An 18,847-nucleotide genomic window follows, 5' to 3' on the forward strand; every position below is an offset into this window, starting at 1 on the left:
AAAGTTTATCATCCAGTGAGAACATTTTGACACGTGGTAAAACTGCAGTAATTCTCATGCTAAACTAAAAAAGACTAAAGAAATAGTTTATTAACATGATGTATTAACTGTCAAGGGCTTCAATGAGAGGCAAACTGATTAAACACACACACTATGACTCAGAATAAAGGCTTAGAATGAATGAAGCTGAAGGCTGAGATGAGACGTTTGTAATTCTAAGTGTCAAATATTGGGTAGCAGTGGTTGGCTCATTTTCTCTTTGTTAGCTTTTTCTCTTCAAAAAGTTACATAATAATGGAGCTCGAGTATTATTTCTGTGTCTGTGCTTGTGTTAGTGGAGCTGAATCAGTCTGTTAGACAAGATGCTCTGCTGACTGTCCAGTAAGTGTTGCAGAAGGCAGTGAGGATTATCCATGAAGCTTCAGACGTGTGCCAGTCACAGACCCAGTGTTCCTAATTACTTTATTCAGTCACCAGCTTGGTGTTGGTGTCACCAGCTGATGATGCTCCCCCAGCAGACCACAGCTCTAGATGCAACAGAGCTGTGGTCTGTTAAAAAATCTCCAACATCTTGCTGCACTGCACAGAGACATACAACTCCTCTGTGTTGGTCTTTCAGTTCAGCCTGTTGTCAATGTCGATGCCCAGGTTGTTTGTGTACGCCATCACATCAGCATCCTGTCACAGGGTAGACACAAGACATGTAGCCATCCTCTTCCTTCTGAGGTCAACATCCATCTCTCTGGTGTCTGGAAGCAGATCAGTCAGTCAAATCAACCACCAGTGCTCTGTCCTCCTCCTCCTGCACATCACTAATACGTCCGACCACTCTAGGTGGTTTGACCTGAAGTTGTGGTCAAAGTAGAGAGTAGAGACAGCGCAGTCCCCCGAGGGGCTCCGGTACTGCACATCACCAAGTCAGTCAGACCACTGCTCAGTCTCAAGTACTGTGGCCTGTTTGTCAAGTAGTGAGTAATCCATGAGGTGGTGGACATGTTTGAAACGTCCTGTGCTGTAGCTTCTCCCTCAGGAGCAGTGGACGGATCACTGTTGTCACTCCCTGCAAACAAATTCAGAAATGGCCAGCTGGTTCTGTTATTGCTCTTCAAAGCAAATTTTCTGCACAACAAGACTTCAGCAGAATATTTGAAACCATTTATTTACTAATGCATGTGCCAAATGTATTAAATAACCATGAAATCAGTGCCCTTGCATCCTTGCTCAATGCCATCACTTTAACTCCAGTTTCTTGGTAATAATAATAATTATTATTATTTTAAGTGTCGATTTCCTTGAATAGAAGCAAACACTTTGGTTAAGCATGCCTTGGAAAATTAGTTAAAGTAATTGCATAGCCACCAACAAAAGTGCCAGTGTGGTTATTCCAGTAATTCCCACCACCATCACGTCTACAGTGTGCTTCTTTTTCTACATACATTTCATGATCAGGATTATTTAGATCAACACCAGCTGTAGTTGCTGTATTGGCATTGACTTTGAAACTAACTCTCTCTCTGCAAACTCTTGTGTAGGAGCTCAGTGAGCTCGACTGGAAAATAACATTTTAGGAGTAAAAAGTAAACCATATTCACCAAAAAGAGCAAAGAAGATACAAAACCAACAAAAGAACCGAATTTTAGAGAGTGACGCTTGACTGCAGTTTAATCTTTTAAGATGCTATTTGATGATGTAGCTTTAAAGCTACAGTTTGACCTAAAGTGAGCAAAGTCTTCTCACAGAAGGTGACCCAGGTAACGCCTGAAGCCTTACAGTCTATTTCACGTAGGTATCCATGAGAGCGGCTATACAAACCCAGCAGGTTTATCTCTATTCTGCTAATAATCTGCCCCATTAAAAGGTAATGTCATATCGCTGTTGGACCTTTGGAATGGCTCTGAACTTTGAGGTGGCACAAATTTGGCTCGTGGACCCCAGAGGAGCCACAGGCAGGGGGACAATGACAGTTAGAGGCCGAGCTTAATGACTCCTGGGATGGTTGCCAATAGCGAATCTCCTACTGGTCACGCTCGGACGCTAACGATATACGAGCATCCTCAGGCTGAGTGCTCCTACTTTAAAGGGTCAGGGGAAGCAGACAGACCTGCTCTCACTGTGGGCCACGGCGGTGCAGGTCTATTTCTGAGCTGCCAGCCTGGTAACAAGCCCTCCTGGATAAGTTTACTTATCTCATTTAATTTCACTAAATTGACTCGTTTTCTGTGTGGGTGTCTGGGTATCAAATAAGAAATGTTTCATTAGGCTGTTTTCTTTCCCTGTTTGATGACAGAGGGCGTCAGTAATATTTGAAGGACTTGACAGTAATTAATGCACAGCGGCGAAATATTAAAGTTTGAATTTGTGCATGGAATATTCAGTCGAGTCTCTGCAACTCGCACTAATGAATGTTTTGCTGTTAAAATGTTCGCTTCGTACATAAATATGAAGGTTCTTAATTTAACTCATCTAAATTCATCAAAGTGCTTGTCAGTAAATAAGGCGACTTCATTGCAGGTGGTTGCAAAATTTCTTTAAAAAGATTTAACAAGGCATTAAAGCTACTGAACAGGAGGCACAAATAAACTGATATGACAACCACAAATGTAAAGCACATATGTCATCATATCAAACTGTGTCTGCTTTACTTATGAGACTGAGCACATACACTGTTCAGTTTTCCAAAAATAGCTGGTTGAAGCTGATATAATTGCAGCTTCCTTCTCATTGGGGACTGAATAAAAGGTGTTTTAGTGACCATTCTTACTTCAGCCACAGTGGCTGTGTGTAATTGGTTCATTTCTTTGACTCCAAATGGTTTGTGTGGATGGATTTGGATGAGTTTTTTTTCTAATCTGAGACAGGACCTCCGAGATTTAATAGGTTTTTTTTGCCATTCCAAGACTTCAGGTACATATCAAATGAAAAGGGGGGCTAAGAAAAATGGGTCTTGATCTTCTCAAGTAAATAATTGCAGACCAATTCTGATCCATGTCTAGGGGCTCCTTTTTTGGAGGAGGAGGAGGGGGTCTTGGACTTTACCAGCATTTCTGGTTCATTTCTGATTATTATTACTACTAGTAGTAGTAATAGTAACTAGTAGTTTTATGGGTTGGATATATTATCAGTAATTTGGCTGTTTTATTTATGAATATATAAAAATATTAACTGTCCTGTTCATGTATGCCCACAGCACTGGGCATCTCACTGCCCCCTGGTTTGATTCCTGCTGTGTGACAGTGACTGTGTGGAGTGGAGAATAAAGGACCCAAAGCGCAGACAAAACAAAGCGTGGAAACAAACTTTATATTAACTAAAAGTGAGCCATTTATTAAAGGCTGGTTTCAACTGTACAAAACAAGGGGCAAAGGCAAAACTAAAAACTAGCCTAAACTGGGTGAACTAATGCTAAACATAAAAAAACCCTGAGCGTGAACATGAAAAACCTGAACCGTGAAGACTTGGCAAAAGTACATGAAAATCCTGGAAAACATGCCATGAGCATAGCAGAATAACAGACGACGAGGAATGAGTGAAACACACACAGGAGGTGAGCAGGGGAAGCGGAAACACATGGAGAAACAGCTGATTAGAATAAACATAGGAAACGTAAACACACGGGGTGACAACAAAAAGGCGGTCTAAGAAACAGTGAGCTATGACAGCAACCTAAGCATAATAGAAATGAGCGTAGATAAACTAATGAACTTAAACATAAACCATCAACATCAAAATATATTAAAACTCAAAACGCGGGTCAAATGACCCGGGATCGTGACATGCTGGTGACCTTTGCCTTGAATGAACGATGCTTTCGCCCCATCATGTTTCCAAAGTCACTGCTGAATATCCAGTTATGGTTAGTATATCTAGATTTATAATATATATTTAAGGGATAGAGATGCATTTATTAATGAGTCACATCTTCTTGAAATCATTGAGTCACTGTGTTTAATTATTTGCATCGACTTGATCTCGGTATATTTATTTTCTTTCTTTTTTGTAGTTTCAGACTGAACCACAGTCACCACTAACTTTCTTTTTTGTTTGTTTTTTTTCTCTTTATAAACCATCTGCTCGGTGACACTCGTGTCTTTTGCCCTCTTTTCATTTGCTGGAGCTTTTTTTTGTGTTACTGCCCTCTGTAGTGCTGCTGTGCTTCCTCTGAAAACCTAGGCATTATTTACCTCCACCTTCCGTTTCCTGGGATTTTATTGCTTTTATTTATTTATTTATTTCCTTAAATGTTTAGCCAGTCCAAAAGCACCTGTTGCCATGGCAATGAGGTGCTTTCTGATTTGTACGACTTCACTTTAGCCTTTCCATTCGATACAAAGAAAGCAAAAAAGAGGAAGTGCTCTGGGAACTACACGGTGTCAGACCCCCTCAGGCCCGTTCGCTGTCATCTTTGAAACATAATCCACGGGCCAGACGTCGTCGTCTCCATCTTCTCTTTCCTATTTTCTCGACCTGACCCTGTTTCCGTCTGGAAACAGATACCATCGTATTGATCTGTTCCTCCCGTCTTCTTCTGCCCTTCGTAATTCATCTCTGAAATCATGTCATCAGCTGATAGTTTTAATGCCATTGTTGAGAAGAGCAGGTGTGTGGCTGTGCCCTTGAGTGTGTGTGTGTGTGTGTGTGTGTGTGTGTGTGTGTGTGTGTGTGTGTGTGTGTGTGTGTGTGTGTGTGTGTGTGTGTGTGTGTGTGTGTGTGTGTTAGACTGGAACAAATATCTACAGACATGCTGGTGCCTCACACCTCCCACCTGTTTCTTGCGGGTGAAGCTGTACATTCTGTCAATGGGAACAGGATTCGCTGGATTTTTTGTTTGCTCGCTTTCACATAGACCTACTTTCCTGGGGAACAATTACTGAGCATCTACAGTGGGCTCCTTTTTGGCTTTGCCCCCCAAGCTGTTATACATGTTCACATCTGGGATCTCGCCGGCCGTCAGCCCGTAAAGTTGAAGATGCTGTGAATATCTTGTTTGACAAGTACTTTAATCAGAAAAAAAGAAACTCTAAGGAGCAGCAGCTAACTTGATGAGCAATTCCTGCTCTTTAAAAGCACTTTTGCAGTGGAGTAGGTCACGGGAAATTGAATAGGTTCATGTAAGCTGAGTGTAAAATGTTTTATCTGCAAATTTACTGGATAATGGCAAAACTTACATTCGCTCCTCTGAAGTGGTTCTTTCATGGGGGGGAGCTGATTTTTCTGAGTCATTTTGGGGCCATTTTAGACCCTCAGTGTGGCAGAATGTGAGTGGGAGCAGAGGCACTGTGAAGGTAGATGTCAGCAAAGTGTGTTAGAAATGGGCTTAAAATACAACAGTCTATATAACAGCAGTTTTCCTGGAAGAACTACTGTTAAGTATCCATTTCATGGGTCAGACAAAAACAAACGTTATTAATATTTCATTTTATTTAGTAAACATAAACAGGGCAATGTTTGTGAACTTTAAAAACACCATTAAATGTGGTCTATTTTGTCATGAAGCAGGTGTAAATAATTAATCTTCATTCGCTCCTGTTTATTGAGAGCTGTCTTTTGAGTGCCCTGTAGCAGAATTGCAGCCAATTGGCTGAAGGTGAAGAAGCTCTCTGTGGATTGGCTCTGCTGTTAGTGTCTATTTATTGAAGAAAAAGGAAAACCACTTGAATATGTTGGTTTTATTAGTAAGACTTGATTGTGCAAAAGTTACTTATAATATGCAAACAAGTAAAACTGATTCCTTACAGGGAAACGTCCTGTGAGATAATCGTTTCACAGTTTTTGAACAGGATGTGACTTCCCGGTGTGTTTGTTTGTGTTATTAAACCAAAGTCATGTAGTTCCGAAGATAAATGCTCAAAGGGAAAAATAAAACAGTAACACAGGAAAAACAAAATGTTGTCAATCAGTTCCAGCCTTGTCAACAAATGTCCCGGCTTTTCATCATTGCAGGGCCTTTTTCAGTTTTCCTCTGCAACTCTTTCAAAATGATAAGACAGAAGTAAAGTGCACTGGCAAGCCTCCATTATATCTGAAAATGGTGACCGGTGGAGCTTTAACAGCATGATATAGAGTAGTCTGTACATGGGCCGTCAGGTTGTCTAGGGTTAAATAAGCCTGAGAGCGTGTCTGGCAGTCGAATTATTCATGGTTTGTTACCAACTTCTGTTTGGCTTGTAGACTTATTTCAGTGTTTTTCTGCTTTGGGCAACAGTCTTTGCACGACCAGAGCAATACAAGCACTTTCCTTCCAAGATAATTTGATGTCATCTGCCTGCAGCAACTTGTTTAAGGTGCCTTTTATTGGCTTGTGGTGAGTGTGCACCTGCTCCACACGGAAAAAGCAGAAGCTGTGGTGCTGAAAGCAGCTCGCAGCGGTTTTCATTAATGTGTGGGGAAATTTCAGAAGGAGGAAACAAGGATGTGATTTGGGTTCATATATAGATAACGCTGAGATAGATAACTTTGTTTAACCCCATTAGCAACTAAGCCATAAAGTTACCAAAAATAATGTTTTTACACGAAACTTTCTCAGACCTCCCAAGATTTGGTCGAAGGCAGAAGAAGGACACCGTCTGCTGGTCAGGACGAAAAGGGGTTCAGTAGAGAGAATAGAATAGAATAGAATAGAATAGAATAGAATAGAATATTGATCCCAAAGAGGAAATGTATTTCTAGTTTAAAAGTCCAAGTTCCAAACAGTACAGCCACCATATACATGCAAAGCACAACAAACCACAATCTGAGTAAACATCAGTATAACTGTTATGCTGCACTCAGTGACCTCGTCAGTACAGACTGCTATACAGATCACTGATTGAACAAGGCACAGAAAAGCTCTTTATCTTCTAACAGAAGGTAACCGTTCATATTGTGAGTACAGGGTCGCACAGAATCCCCTTCGTTGTAACACTTACTGTTAATAAAGAAAGTCAGGACTGTGATGGGCTTTGTGGCCTGTGATTTTCATGGCTGTCTGCAACCTTAATCTCACTGTTACTGAGAGATTTCTATACGGTGCTGTTATTCCATATCTGATTACACAGAAGTGTAATTTCTTTTATTTATTTAACATTTATTAACCAGGAAGTCCTTGAGGTTAACGTCTCTTTTTCAAGGAAAACTTCCCCAAGACGTCACACCATTACAGTGTTACAAGTTTAAAATTAAATATCTGCATTTAAAGTAAATAATAAATAAATAAGCAAAAACAGGAGAACTCAAAGTAAAAGCAAAGCATCTACAGGTCTCCAGCTGAGCAGCACAGGACCCCAGAACAAGACTAGCAATAATAGTGATCTAAGAAAAAACAGACTCACCAAATATAGTTCAATACATTTTCAGTCATAATACAAATTACAGAAAAACCTTAATATCACAGTGGCTAACACGGCCGTCTTCTAAGAATATGGAATACAATGCAAATGTATTACATGTATGTATCATATGTGTACGTTTGTTTTCATCAGAAAAACTTGTGACAGCAGCAGAGGACAGGAAGGCGTTAACCTGCCCCTCAGCATGTGGGGAGGAGCTACAGTAACAAGGAGTTCATTATAATCATTACCAAGAGAGGACGAGCGGCTGTGCGAGTGTGGTGGGGAGGACAAAGATGGGTTTGCTCTGGGGAAGGACATCGTGGGGACAGTGGGATGTTTTAAAGGTCAAAACTAAGATTTGTCCTTTTTTCATGCTTTTTAGGTTAAAAGTGTTTCTGGTGTTTCACACAATCAAAGTGGTGACATTTTGCATGTTCATCACTTTAAGTTAAGGTTCTAGGCTGGTTATAGCTGTACGAGAAGGTTGTGTGCAGAGATCAGTGGTAGCTTGGATAGCTTGGTGTCTCTATAGACTGGCTACAATACACAGAGACAGAAACCTGCTGGGGTTTTATTTGTTTTTGTTAAAATGTTGAAATATTAGAATTCCCTCACCAAAACAGTGGGACGGTCTTCTCAGAGAGGCTTTTAGTGAAGCTGACCTCAGAGTAAGGCTCCGACACAGTTGAGAGGTCAGGTTCAGTAACTTGAATTAGTTGAGGTGAAGCCTAGCAGACGACTGCCTGCTGCTGCCTCCTCTGTGATTATGATCTGTCAGCAGAAGCAGCCACTACCTAATGGCAAAATTAGCTTTAGGGACCAACCTATTAACGTGTTCATCTCTTCTGTAAAGTTGGACATTTTAAAATGGGAGGCTTTGGGAACTGACTCATCTGTGGAAATCTGTGGAAATAGCCACAAGGACCTGATGTATTTGGCACTTTTTGGTTTAATTTTCTGTGCTTGCTTTCAGCAGATTTAATCCATCAGTCCTTCCATTTGCTTTTATTTAATCCAGGGCCGGGTCACAGGGCAACAACCTAAGCAGAGAAGCCCAGACCTCCTTCCCCTCAGACACTTCCTCAGGCTTATCCAGGGGAGCACCAATATAATAAAACTCCAAAATCTAATCATCATAAGGATTACTATAAGCAGATATCATTAATGTGCACCGCAGCGAGGCAGTGGTCCTTAATTCGAGCCTTACCTTCCGTGGTTTAGGCTCCAGCACCCTGGCAACCATGGCTTTAAAAGATGATTTGAATAGCGTCCGACTGATCGCTGACCTTATGTTAAATTAGAGAAAAATCTATTTTGGAGAAACAAAATGCGCTCTTGTGGGTTCAGTATTTGGTATCTTAATTAGGTTATTTTAATAGTATTGCACAGATAAATTGGTGCATCCAAGTTTCCCCAGCAAATAACTGTATTTACAGCAGCGGGAGGGTCTGTGTGGGAATGACTAAAAACAATGTTCCTGGTAATGAAGGGATGTGTCATATGGCTCAGCGGTGTGGTTTTAAAAGTAGACGACAGTAGAGCTCTTTGGTACAGGGGGAAAAAAAGTTACAAAAGAAATGTTTATTTCACAGAGTTTTGGATAGTAAAAATAAATAATATTAGCAGGCTGAAGCTTTTTAAGTCAGATTTGATCTTGGGTATGTAGTTGTACTAGTTAGTGGATTTCCCTCCTCCCTCTCCTTCATCTTTTCTCCTTCATCACCAAACTTGTCTTCTTACTTTCTTAACGGTGACTCACAAAGCTGCACCACACTCTGTATCTGTCTCTGTTTCAAACATAGTCATTAACTGTTTTCGTTGTTCCTGCCATCAAAGGACGCAAAGACAGTCACATTTTTAATTGCTCATTTGTGCCAGTTATTGTTGGCCATTGTCCATCGTTGCACCCCAGGATTAAAACAAAGGGAAACCCTTTGCAGTATGTTAACAATTCAGCTGTTATGCAAACATGAGGGTTTACTTTTCTTAGGACATGAAACACTGAGAATTATTACACAATCACAATGCACCCATTTTAGTATCCACCTCTGTCCTTACCTGTTAGATAAATGTTTGGGTTTTTTAATAATTTGTAATGACTAACAAGAAACTCTGCACTTCTTTCTTCTGCCCCCTCATTTTCTCTCGATTAAACTCAATATTTTCACCTCCTCAGTTTATCAGCCACGTCGTGACTCCCAGCACAGCAGAGGACTCTGTCCCTCTCCCAGTTTCAAGTTGCTTTATTGCCTTTCCATGTAAATACATCTTTGGTGCCAAAGCATATGAAGGAAGATAGTGGGGAAAAAATTAAAAATAAGCACTGGGGATGCCGGTACTGGCTGACTGGCCATTGATCACAGGCTGGTTTGATTCCTGGCTGTTCCCGTCCAGATGTCTTCCTGTATTTAACTAAGATGCAGAGCACCAAAGAGCTCTGCTAAACACTAACAGTTTTATTTTTTAAATTCTACTCTTGGTTGATTCGGTAAGATCTAATAACAGAACGATCCTCCAGAACGCACTGTAGTCCACAGCAGGGGTGGAACATATGTCTTGAGTAGCTGTCTGATATGCAAAAGAAGAGAAATAACAGATGCGTCTGTTTAAAAGTGCAGCCAAACAAACTCACCTGTGAGAATTTAATGTGAAACTTTCTCCAAAGTTCAAAAATCTCAGGAAACAGGAAAATGAAAATATGCACTTTCACCATCCCGTGAATTCTGCTTCACATACGCTGCATGCGTTGCCCCCTGAGTGGTAACTACACATTGCAAATAAGTTTACTCAGTCATCTACATTGTATCTGATGATCTGTAAATTCCTTTTCATGCTCTCGTCACCAGGTGAAAAACTCTGCCTGTAGTTCTGATTCTGCTGAAGAATCTCATAGGATGATCACAAACAAGTTCTGCGTGTACTCTCAGGCTGCACAGGAAGTCTTATATTTATGTACTTATACTGCTTATACTGTACGTCTCAAGTATTTTCATCAAGAGAGGAAAAAGTCCGTGAATGGTTGTTGCTATGGTTAGCTGTGGCTCATTAGGTAGAGCAGCGTTGTCCATTAATTGATGGGTGAGTGGTATGATCCCTGGCTCCTGCAGTACAGGAGCGACATATGGATCATCCATGAATATGTGAATATGTATGTGAATGAATAAAGTGGTTTTTAAAAATGGTAAAATGTTTTTATTGAAAAGCCTAATATAAATGCTAATCAATTTTTGTATCCAAGTTTTTTCCTCGATTCAGCAGAGGTCATAAAGTACAAAGTAAAGTACCAGAAAGTGCAAAACCAGCTTTCCAACTTGCAAATATATTCGTGCAGCTCAGTTTGTATTTTGCCCATGCATAGAAAAAAGCACATCTCCTTTTTGACACTTTTGTGAGATGCATCATTCTTTTATCTCCACATCTCTTCTTTTTCTGCTTTCAAATTCCATATACAGTATGTTCAGTAGATACACACCGACTGAGGACATTCATGTCTGTCTTCCTCACTGTTTGAGAGAAGTACAAGAATCTGAGCTTTCTCCTTCTTTTTCCCAACAGAAAGACCGTTTTGTGAAGCTCCTGGATCAGCTGCACAACTCCCTGCGTATCGATCTCTCCATGTACAGAGTGAGTCAGAGCTTCCAGCTGCTGATAATAGTTTCTTAACTGCAAACAGAGAATACGGCTTCAATGAATCTCAGGAGAATTTGTGTTTTCAGTCGTTCACAAGATAGCACATGGTAGAGGGCAGAAGTCAAACTAGACTACACAGACTACTTACTACATATTTTACCCCCTTCTGCTGTAAGGCAGTTTCCTTATTTCCTGCCATTTACCTGCTCTAAATAATAACAATAAAAAAATCACCCAGCTGTTGTCCTTTTTCTTAATTTTAAGTTTATTCTGGACCTACAGAAATATGTGAATATAGCATTGGTTTCCATTTGTAGCCAAACGTTTTGCTTGTTATACAGTTAAAAGTTGAGTGCTTGATTCGATGAATGTTACAGTTTCATCACCATTATTAACAAGAGTTACAGAATATAAGAGCCTAGAAGAGCCTGACCTCAATAAGCTGATACATTTTAGAAGAAACATAATTAACCAAGTGTTCGTGTGTGTTTATGTGCAGAATAATTTCCCAGCCAGCAGCAAGGCTCGCCTCAGTGACCTCAAATCTACTGTGGATCTTCTCACCAGCATCACTTTCTTCAGGATGAAGGTAGAATCAAAAATCAGCTCATAGAGTAAGATCACTAATATCATAGCACTAAAACCAAACAGATACATACAACACTGCTGTTACATTATTAAGGTTAGATACCTTTGATGAATGAAGTATTGACTCAAATGTCAGTATTAAATGTATTTTATAGATTTTAACTTGTTTATAGAGCTTATGTAGATGGATGGATGGATAAATAGATGTTTTTGATACACTTTATATGAAATATACATTCTTTTTTTCCCTTTTTAATCAGGTTGGTAGGGTTGCTGTTAGATTAGGACATCATAGTTGCACTGTAGTGCAGCATGCGACAATTAAAAGCTATACTTTAGCTGTTAGCGGTAGCTCATGGTCAAAGTAGCTAATTATTTTACTTGAATCTTTCTCTTCCAATTATGTCCTTCCATCTATTTTCTTATCATGTTAATTACACCTTCCTCTGTCTCTTCCTCGCTCTCTTGTTGGGAAGGCTGTCCCTCCTGCTTCACTTCTCCGTGGCTAGTGCTAGGAACAGCAAGGGCCTTATATTAGTTCTTGCTGGTACTACGGTGCAGCTGCTAACATGTTGGTTAATCTCACACATTTTGCTGCATTTTTCTTCTTTTTCTCCTAGCTTTCCAGTTTGACTTTTTTCCCCACTTTTGTTTTTCCATCTGTGTGAACCACTTCTTCACATTAAACTCTGTTCTACATATAGCATGAGCACGCAGGGAAGGTCAGGGGAAGGGCTGGTTGCATTTAGACATTTGATTGAGTGGTCTGTCAGTGTTTATAGAGCTGGTGCACATTGGCCTTTCAAGTCGGCCTGTAGCCTGTTTGATAATATCGACAAAGAAAAAACATTAACCCATCGGCCCAATGGGGAGATCCCCAGTATGCCAGATTACCAGTCCAGCCCTGCACACAGTTGGTATTCAGTGTTGCAGGTTTTAAAAACTGCTGCTGGTTAACGTTGCTCACTTTACTTTGACTCTACTTAACAAAAGGTATCCCTATTTTATTTATGCTACAGTCGCACTATAGAAAACGGTGGTTAAAGACTGCAGCATGACCAAAATTATTGAAATTGCCTGAAATAAACCTGCAATCTCGTTAGCTTTGAAATTGTTGCTTCGAAGGCAAGGGCCAGATCTGTGACTACTCACAGTCAGACAGCGATAGAATCATAAAAGGGCAGAATCAGTCTGCTGTCAGTCTGCTTACAGTCTGCTTACAGTCTGCTGTCGGTCTGCTTACAGTCTGCTGTCAGTCTGCTGTCAGTCTGCTGTCAGTCTGCTGTCAGTCTGCTTACAGTCTGCTGACAGTCTGCTTACAGTCTGCTTACAGTCTGCTTACAGTCTAAATAAACCTGCAATCTTGTTAGCTTTGAAATTGTTGCTTCAAAGGCAAGGGCCAGATTTGTGACTACTCACAGTCAGACAGCGATAGAATCATAAAAGGGCAGAATCAGTCTGCTGTCAGTCTGCTTACAGTCTGCTATCAGTCTGCTTACAGTCTGCTTACAGTCTGCTGTCAGTCTGCTGTCAGTCTGCTGTCAGTCTGCTGACAGTCTGCTGTCAGTCTGCTATCAGTCTGCTGTCACTCTGCTTACAGTCTGCTTACAGTCTGCTTACAGTCTAAATAAACCTGCAATCTTGTTAGCTTTGAAATTGTTGCTTCAAAGGCAAGGGCCAGATTTGTGACTACTCACAGTCAGACAGCGATAGAATCATAAAAGGGCAGAATTAGTCTGCTGTCAGTCTGCTTACAGTCTGCTATCAGTCTGCTGTCAGTCTGCTATCAGTCTGCTTACAGTCTGCTGTCAGTCTGCTTACACTCTGCTTACAGTCTGCTTACACTCTGCTTACAGTCTGCTGACAGTCTGCTTACAGTCTGCTATCAGTCTGCTGACAGTCTGCTTACAGTCTGCTTACAGTCTGCTGTCAGTCTGCTTACAGTCTGCTATCAGTCTGCTGACAGTCTGCTTACAGTCTGCTTACAGTCTGCTGTCAGTCTGCTATCAGTCTGCTGACAGTCTGCTTACAGTCTGCTGACAGTCTGCTATCAGTCCGCTGACAGTCTGCTTACAGTCTGCTATCAGTCTGCTGACAGTCTGCTATCAGTCTGCTGACAGTCTGCTATCAGTCTGCTGACAGTCTGCTTACAGTCTGCTGTCAGTCTGCTGTCAGTCTGCTGACAATCTGCTATCAGTCTGCTTACAGTCTGCTTACAGTCTGCTGTCAGTCTGCTTACAGTCTGCTATCAGTCTGCTGACAGTCTGCTTACAGTCTGCTGTCAGTCTGCTGACAGTCTGCTGACAGTCTGCTTACAGTCTGCTTACAGTCTGCTGTCAGTCTGCTTACAGTCTGCTATCAGTCCGCTATCAGTCTGCTATCAGTCCGCTGTCAGTCTGCTGACAGTCTGCTGACAGTCTGCTTACAGTCTGCTGTCAGTCTGCTATCAGTCTGCTGACAGTCTGCTTACAGTCTGCTGACAGTCTGCTATCAGTCCGCTGACAGTCTGCTTACAGTCTGCTATCAGTCTGCTGACAGTCTGCTATCAGTCTGCTGACAGTCTGCTATCAGTCTGCTGACAGTCTGCTTACAGTCTGCTGTCAGTCTGCTGTCAGTCTGCTGACAATCTGCTATCAGTCTGCTTACAGTCTGCTTACAGTCTGCTGTCAGTCTGCTTACAGTCTGCTATCAGTCTGCTGACAGTCTGCTTACAGTCTGCTGTCAGTCTGCTGACAGTCTGCTGTCAGTCTGCTGTCAGTCTGCTATCAGTCTGCTGACAGTCTGCTTACAGTCCGCTGTCAGTCTGCTGACAGTCTGCTTACAGTCTGCTATCAGTCTGCTGACAGTCTGCTATCAGTCTGCTTACAGTCTGCTATCAGTCTGCTGACAGTCTGCTATCAGTCTGCTTACAGTCTGCTATCAGTCTGCTGACAGTCTGCTATCAGTCTGCTGACAGTCTGATATCAGTCTGCTGACAGTCTGCTTACAGTCTGCTTACAGTCTGCTGTCAGTCTGCTGACAGTCTGCTATCAGTCTGCTGACAGTCTGCTTACAGTCTGCTGTCAGTCTGCTGACAGTCTGCTTACAGTCTGCTGACAGTCTGATATCAGTCTGCTGACAGTCTGCTTACAGTCTGCTTACAGTCTGCTATCAGTCTGCTGACAGTCTGCTATCAGTCTGCTTACAGTCTGCTATCAGTCTGCTGACAGTCTGCTATCAGTCTGCTGACAGTCTGATATCAGTCTGCTGACAGTCTGCTTACAGTCTGCTTACAGTCTGCTGTCAGTCTGCTTACAGTCTGCTTACAGTCTGCTGTCAGTCTGCTTACAGTCTGCTGTCAGTCTGCTGACAGTCTGCTTACAGTCTGCTGTCAGTCTGCTGACAGTCTGCTTACAGTCTGCTATCAGTCTGCTGACAGTCTGCTTACAGTCTGCTTACAGTCTGCTGACAGTCTGCTATCAGTCTGCTATCAGTCTGCTTACAGTCTGCTATCAGTCTGCTGACAGTCTGCTTACAGTCTGCTATCAGTCTGCTATCAGTCTGCTATCAGTCTGCTATCAGTCTGCTATCAGTCTGCTATCAGTCTGCTGACAGTCTGCTGACAGTCTGCTGTCAGTCTGCTATCAGTCTGCTTACAGTCTGCTGTCAGTCTGCTTGCAGTCTGCTAATTGAATGGGATCAAATTAGCAACTACATGCAATCTGTTTGTGATAGTAAAGTCATTTACTGTGATACATTAGTAAAAAATTGGAACTTTGTTGCCACATTAACTTTTAGCATTCAAGCAGCGCCTCATAGAAACAGAAATTCACAATTCCCCATGTGATGGTTGTGCACAACCACACAATTGAAATACTTTCTTAGCTGGCTCCTGCTCTAGTCCTTCTGGGTTTAAATGACAGATGCTGCGAGTGGAGCTGGTTTAAGTGCAGAGGCCAACAAAATGGACCATCTGTTGTGACCACACGTTGTATTATTGTATTATGTCTCTGTGGTTTTCCCTATGATGTTCAGTTGCTATAGAGGTTGCTCTGTCTCTTATTTGAGAGGTCAGTTTGTTAATTTATTATAATAAGTATTATTTTATTTTTTATCTTTATTTTTTCTGAGTAGAACTCTGTTTAGTTGATCTCTTTTATGCGCCCACTTAATTCTTAAAATAACTTACTTTAATTCCGTGATTGTGTATTTTTGACACAACCGTTTGTCTGTTTGGGCGTATAGTACAACGCATATTTTGGAGATTACACCTGTGCCTGCACATTCTTGGCTGCTTGGTCCCTGATACTCCAACAAATAGTGACGTATTTGCTGCAGGACTTTAATTTAACTCCAAGATGACTTTTTTCAGCTGTCTGTTCTCCTTTCACCTTGCCAGTCAGCTGCGGCATTGTTACAAATACACATATTTATGTGAATATTAATGTGAATAATACAAAATAAGATAAAAAGAAATTGATTACCAAGACGAATCTATAGATAATTTAAAGAGCATCTCTTTGCAAAGTTAATGTGTTTGACACAACAGGGCATTCAGATCATGACTCTGATTGCTAAAGCTGCTGGACAGGACAGGTGAGGAAAAAAATCAAGTAAATAAATTTAAGAGCAGCTGTTTGCAAACACTCGTCAGTGTGTGTGAGACTGATTGAAGTCAAAGTCAGAATGTGATTGTTTGATAAAAGGTTACCTCCCCACCAGGCAATCAGAAGTGTTCAACAAGTTGATCACTGCAACTACTTTCAGTCAGTTGCCGAATGCAGAAAAAATTCAGTGCAATCACAAGGCAGTTTTTTTTTCTTTTTTTTTCCTTTTTGCTGGGAGGTTCCGGTCCTAGCATTACTGCACTGACTTATCCATTAAAAAAACGTACATGAGTTTTACAGTAGCATAAAAAAGTACAAATATGTAGACTTAAACATAATATAGCATTATATTAGTAGATTTTTTAGCATTAAAATAATTAATATGGAGTACAAAGTATGTATAATATTTTGCAAAAATAATAATGTAAATAAAATCTGTTTGATGGAAAATTATTTGAAGGGACACAAAATTTAAAGCATTGGTAAAAGAAAGAAAAGAATTTAAAATACAGTAACAATGTATACTATACAGAAACACTGCACTGCCACCCCACGTCCCCTCTCTGGAGATTATAACATCCTGCCTTTTTTCAGACAAATTGATATTCTAGATTAATAACATGATAACATTGATATTCACCCACTGTGTTCTGTCTTCCCACTCCAATGCCCGGTCTCACGCAGGTCTTGGAACTGCAGAGTCCTCCCCGTGCAGCCAACGTGGTGCGGGATTGCGTCAAGGCCTGCCTGAACTCCACCTACGAGTATATCTTTAACAACTGTCTGGAGCTCTTCAACCGCCAGTTTCAACCCGCCGTCCAAGCAGTGAGTGGCTAAGTATCGACATGTTTTAAGCTTCCACAACAGATCAATAGATCTTCTGGAAATTTGCAAATGTTTGACTTAGAGAAGTGATAATACAACAGTATTTCCCATCAGCTAAAACCAAACCCTAAACAATATGTCTGTTGGAGTGATAGAAAGCAGTAGTTTGCTCTCTATCACTGTCCAGTGTTGTAGTATGCAACAGTGTCATGTTACAAAGATCTATGAGTTACTTTTCATGTGACTACAGTGGTTTCTCCCTATTCTGTGGTTGATTTAACAATATTTAAATCAAGCAAACACCAGATTTAACTCTCAGTTTTTACATCAACTCCTCAAATTGCAGTATTAATCACATTAATCTGCACTGCAGCCTGGTTTAAGTGATGCTCTAATGAACCCCTATCTGTAGCAGCCAAAGAAATATTTCCAGAACAAGGGATATTTTTAACCTTGCCAAGAAGGATTTGTGTATTAGTGTGTCTAAAGTCATTAAACCATTCGAGTTCTGGAATAAATTAAAAATATATATTAATGGTGTCATTTTCAGCTTCATGGAGTGTGCAAAATCTTATCACATAAATATGGAGCAAGAACATTTTTTAAAATATGTCATTTTAGCAAAATAGAGAAAAAAATTATAAATTATTCATCAAAATTTCAACTGTCGAGCAAACTTCTGAACTTGTTTTGTTTTGTGCTTCTGTGTAGAACTGAAACATGTCATATCAGGCAAGTAAATTCTTCCTTTATTTCATTCATTTCTTTTTCACGTATGCAGCCCGAGCCAGACAAGAAAAAGAAGAAGAAGGAAAAAGCAGAGGGTCAGGAAGCTGAAGATGATGATGAAGAGGAGGATGAAGAAGAAGAGGAGGAAGAGGAGGAGAAGAAAGAGGAGAGTCAACCGGAAGAGCAGGGCCCAAGCATCCAGAATCTGGACTTTTGGCCTAAACTCATCACACTCATTGTGTCCATCATTGAGGAGGATAAGAACTCGTACACACCCATCATTAACCAGTCAGTGTTTTTCTTTTATCTTCTATATTCTAAGTTTGGGAAATGTGTTGTTGCATGTCAAAAGTTGTCTTCATGGAGTAGAACTATCAAGTGTATTATATTTTTGAACTTATATATCTAATTAATTCTTAAAGACATATAGCACATTTCATTAATACGTAAGCTCATTGTGCTTAACACAGAAGATAAAAACATAAGAACCTGTGTAGGTTTTGCAATGCCTTAAGGCAGTGAAAACAGCTAAATACTTTTTTTTTTTAAAAAGACTGTTTACTACAAAAGTATAGAAGTATAAAAGATCAACTAGGAACTAAAGGTGGTAGGTATTTTTTAATAAAAAAAAAATAATAATAATAATAATAAAATAAATAACACTTTTATTGTTGTAACTGTGTGGTCTGTGGAGGTGCTAGATTAAAAAAAATCTCCAAAACACAAAAGCTTTGTACATTGCAATAGAATCTTTTCTTTTGTTATAAACAATCTTTTTTATTTTTATTTATTCAGCTATTTTTACTGCCACAAGGCATTGCAAAACCAGGACAAGTCCCAGGTAAATCTGCTTCTGGTTTGCTATAGATCAAGGGAAGTAACATTAAAAAAAACCCAAGATGGCCAGGGTTGAACCAGAGCTTTTGATCAATAAGGTTTAATAGTTAACAACATAAAACACTGGCACGCTTGCAACTAGTGCAAAATGCTGCGGCACGATTTTTAACTGGCAGAAGGAAATTCGACCACATCACTCTGGTTTTGGCCTCTCTACATTGGCTTCCAATTGAATTTAGGATCCGTTTATTTGTTTATCTGTTTATTTGTCTGATTTGTTGAAGCCCCATGTCCCCATTTGTTCGCTATGGTCAGCTGAGCAGCTGTTGCTTTCAGTCCCTAAGT

The 18,847-nt window shown here is 40.5% G+C and overlaps 1 protein-coding gene across 2 annotated transcripts in view; it reads left to right on the plus strand.

The window, feature by feature from the left end:
• Nucleotides 1-18,847, plus strand: part of LOC134638420 (protein unc-13 homolog B-like) — a 191,056-nt gene that overhangs the window by 136,819 nt on the left and 35,390 nt on the right. For both annotated transcript variants that reach the window (XM_063489023.1, XM_063489022.1), the window contains 4 exons: nt 10,863-10,931; nt 11,437-11,526; nt 16,796-16,936; nt 17,718-17,953. In XM_063489023.1, coding sequence (XP_063345093.1) covers nt 10,863-10,931; nt 11,437-11,526; nt 16,796-16,936; nt 17,718-17,953 — 536 coding nt within the window. The remainder of the gene's footprint in view (nt 1-10,862; nt 10,932-11,436; nt 11,527-16,795; nt 16,937-17,717; nt 17,954-18,847) is intronic.

Source organism: Pelmatolapia mariae, linkage group LG12 (assembly GCF_036321145.2).
Source record: "Pelmatolapia mariae isolate MD_Pm_ZW linkage group LG12, Pm_UMD_F_2, whole genome shotgun sequence".
NCBI classification, from domain to species: Eukaryota; Metazoa; Chordata; class Actinopteri; order Cichliformes; family Cichlidae; genus Pelmatolapia; species Pelmatolapia mariae.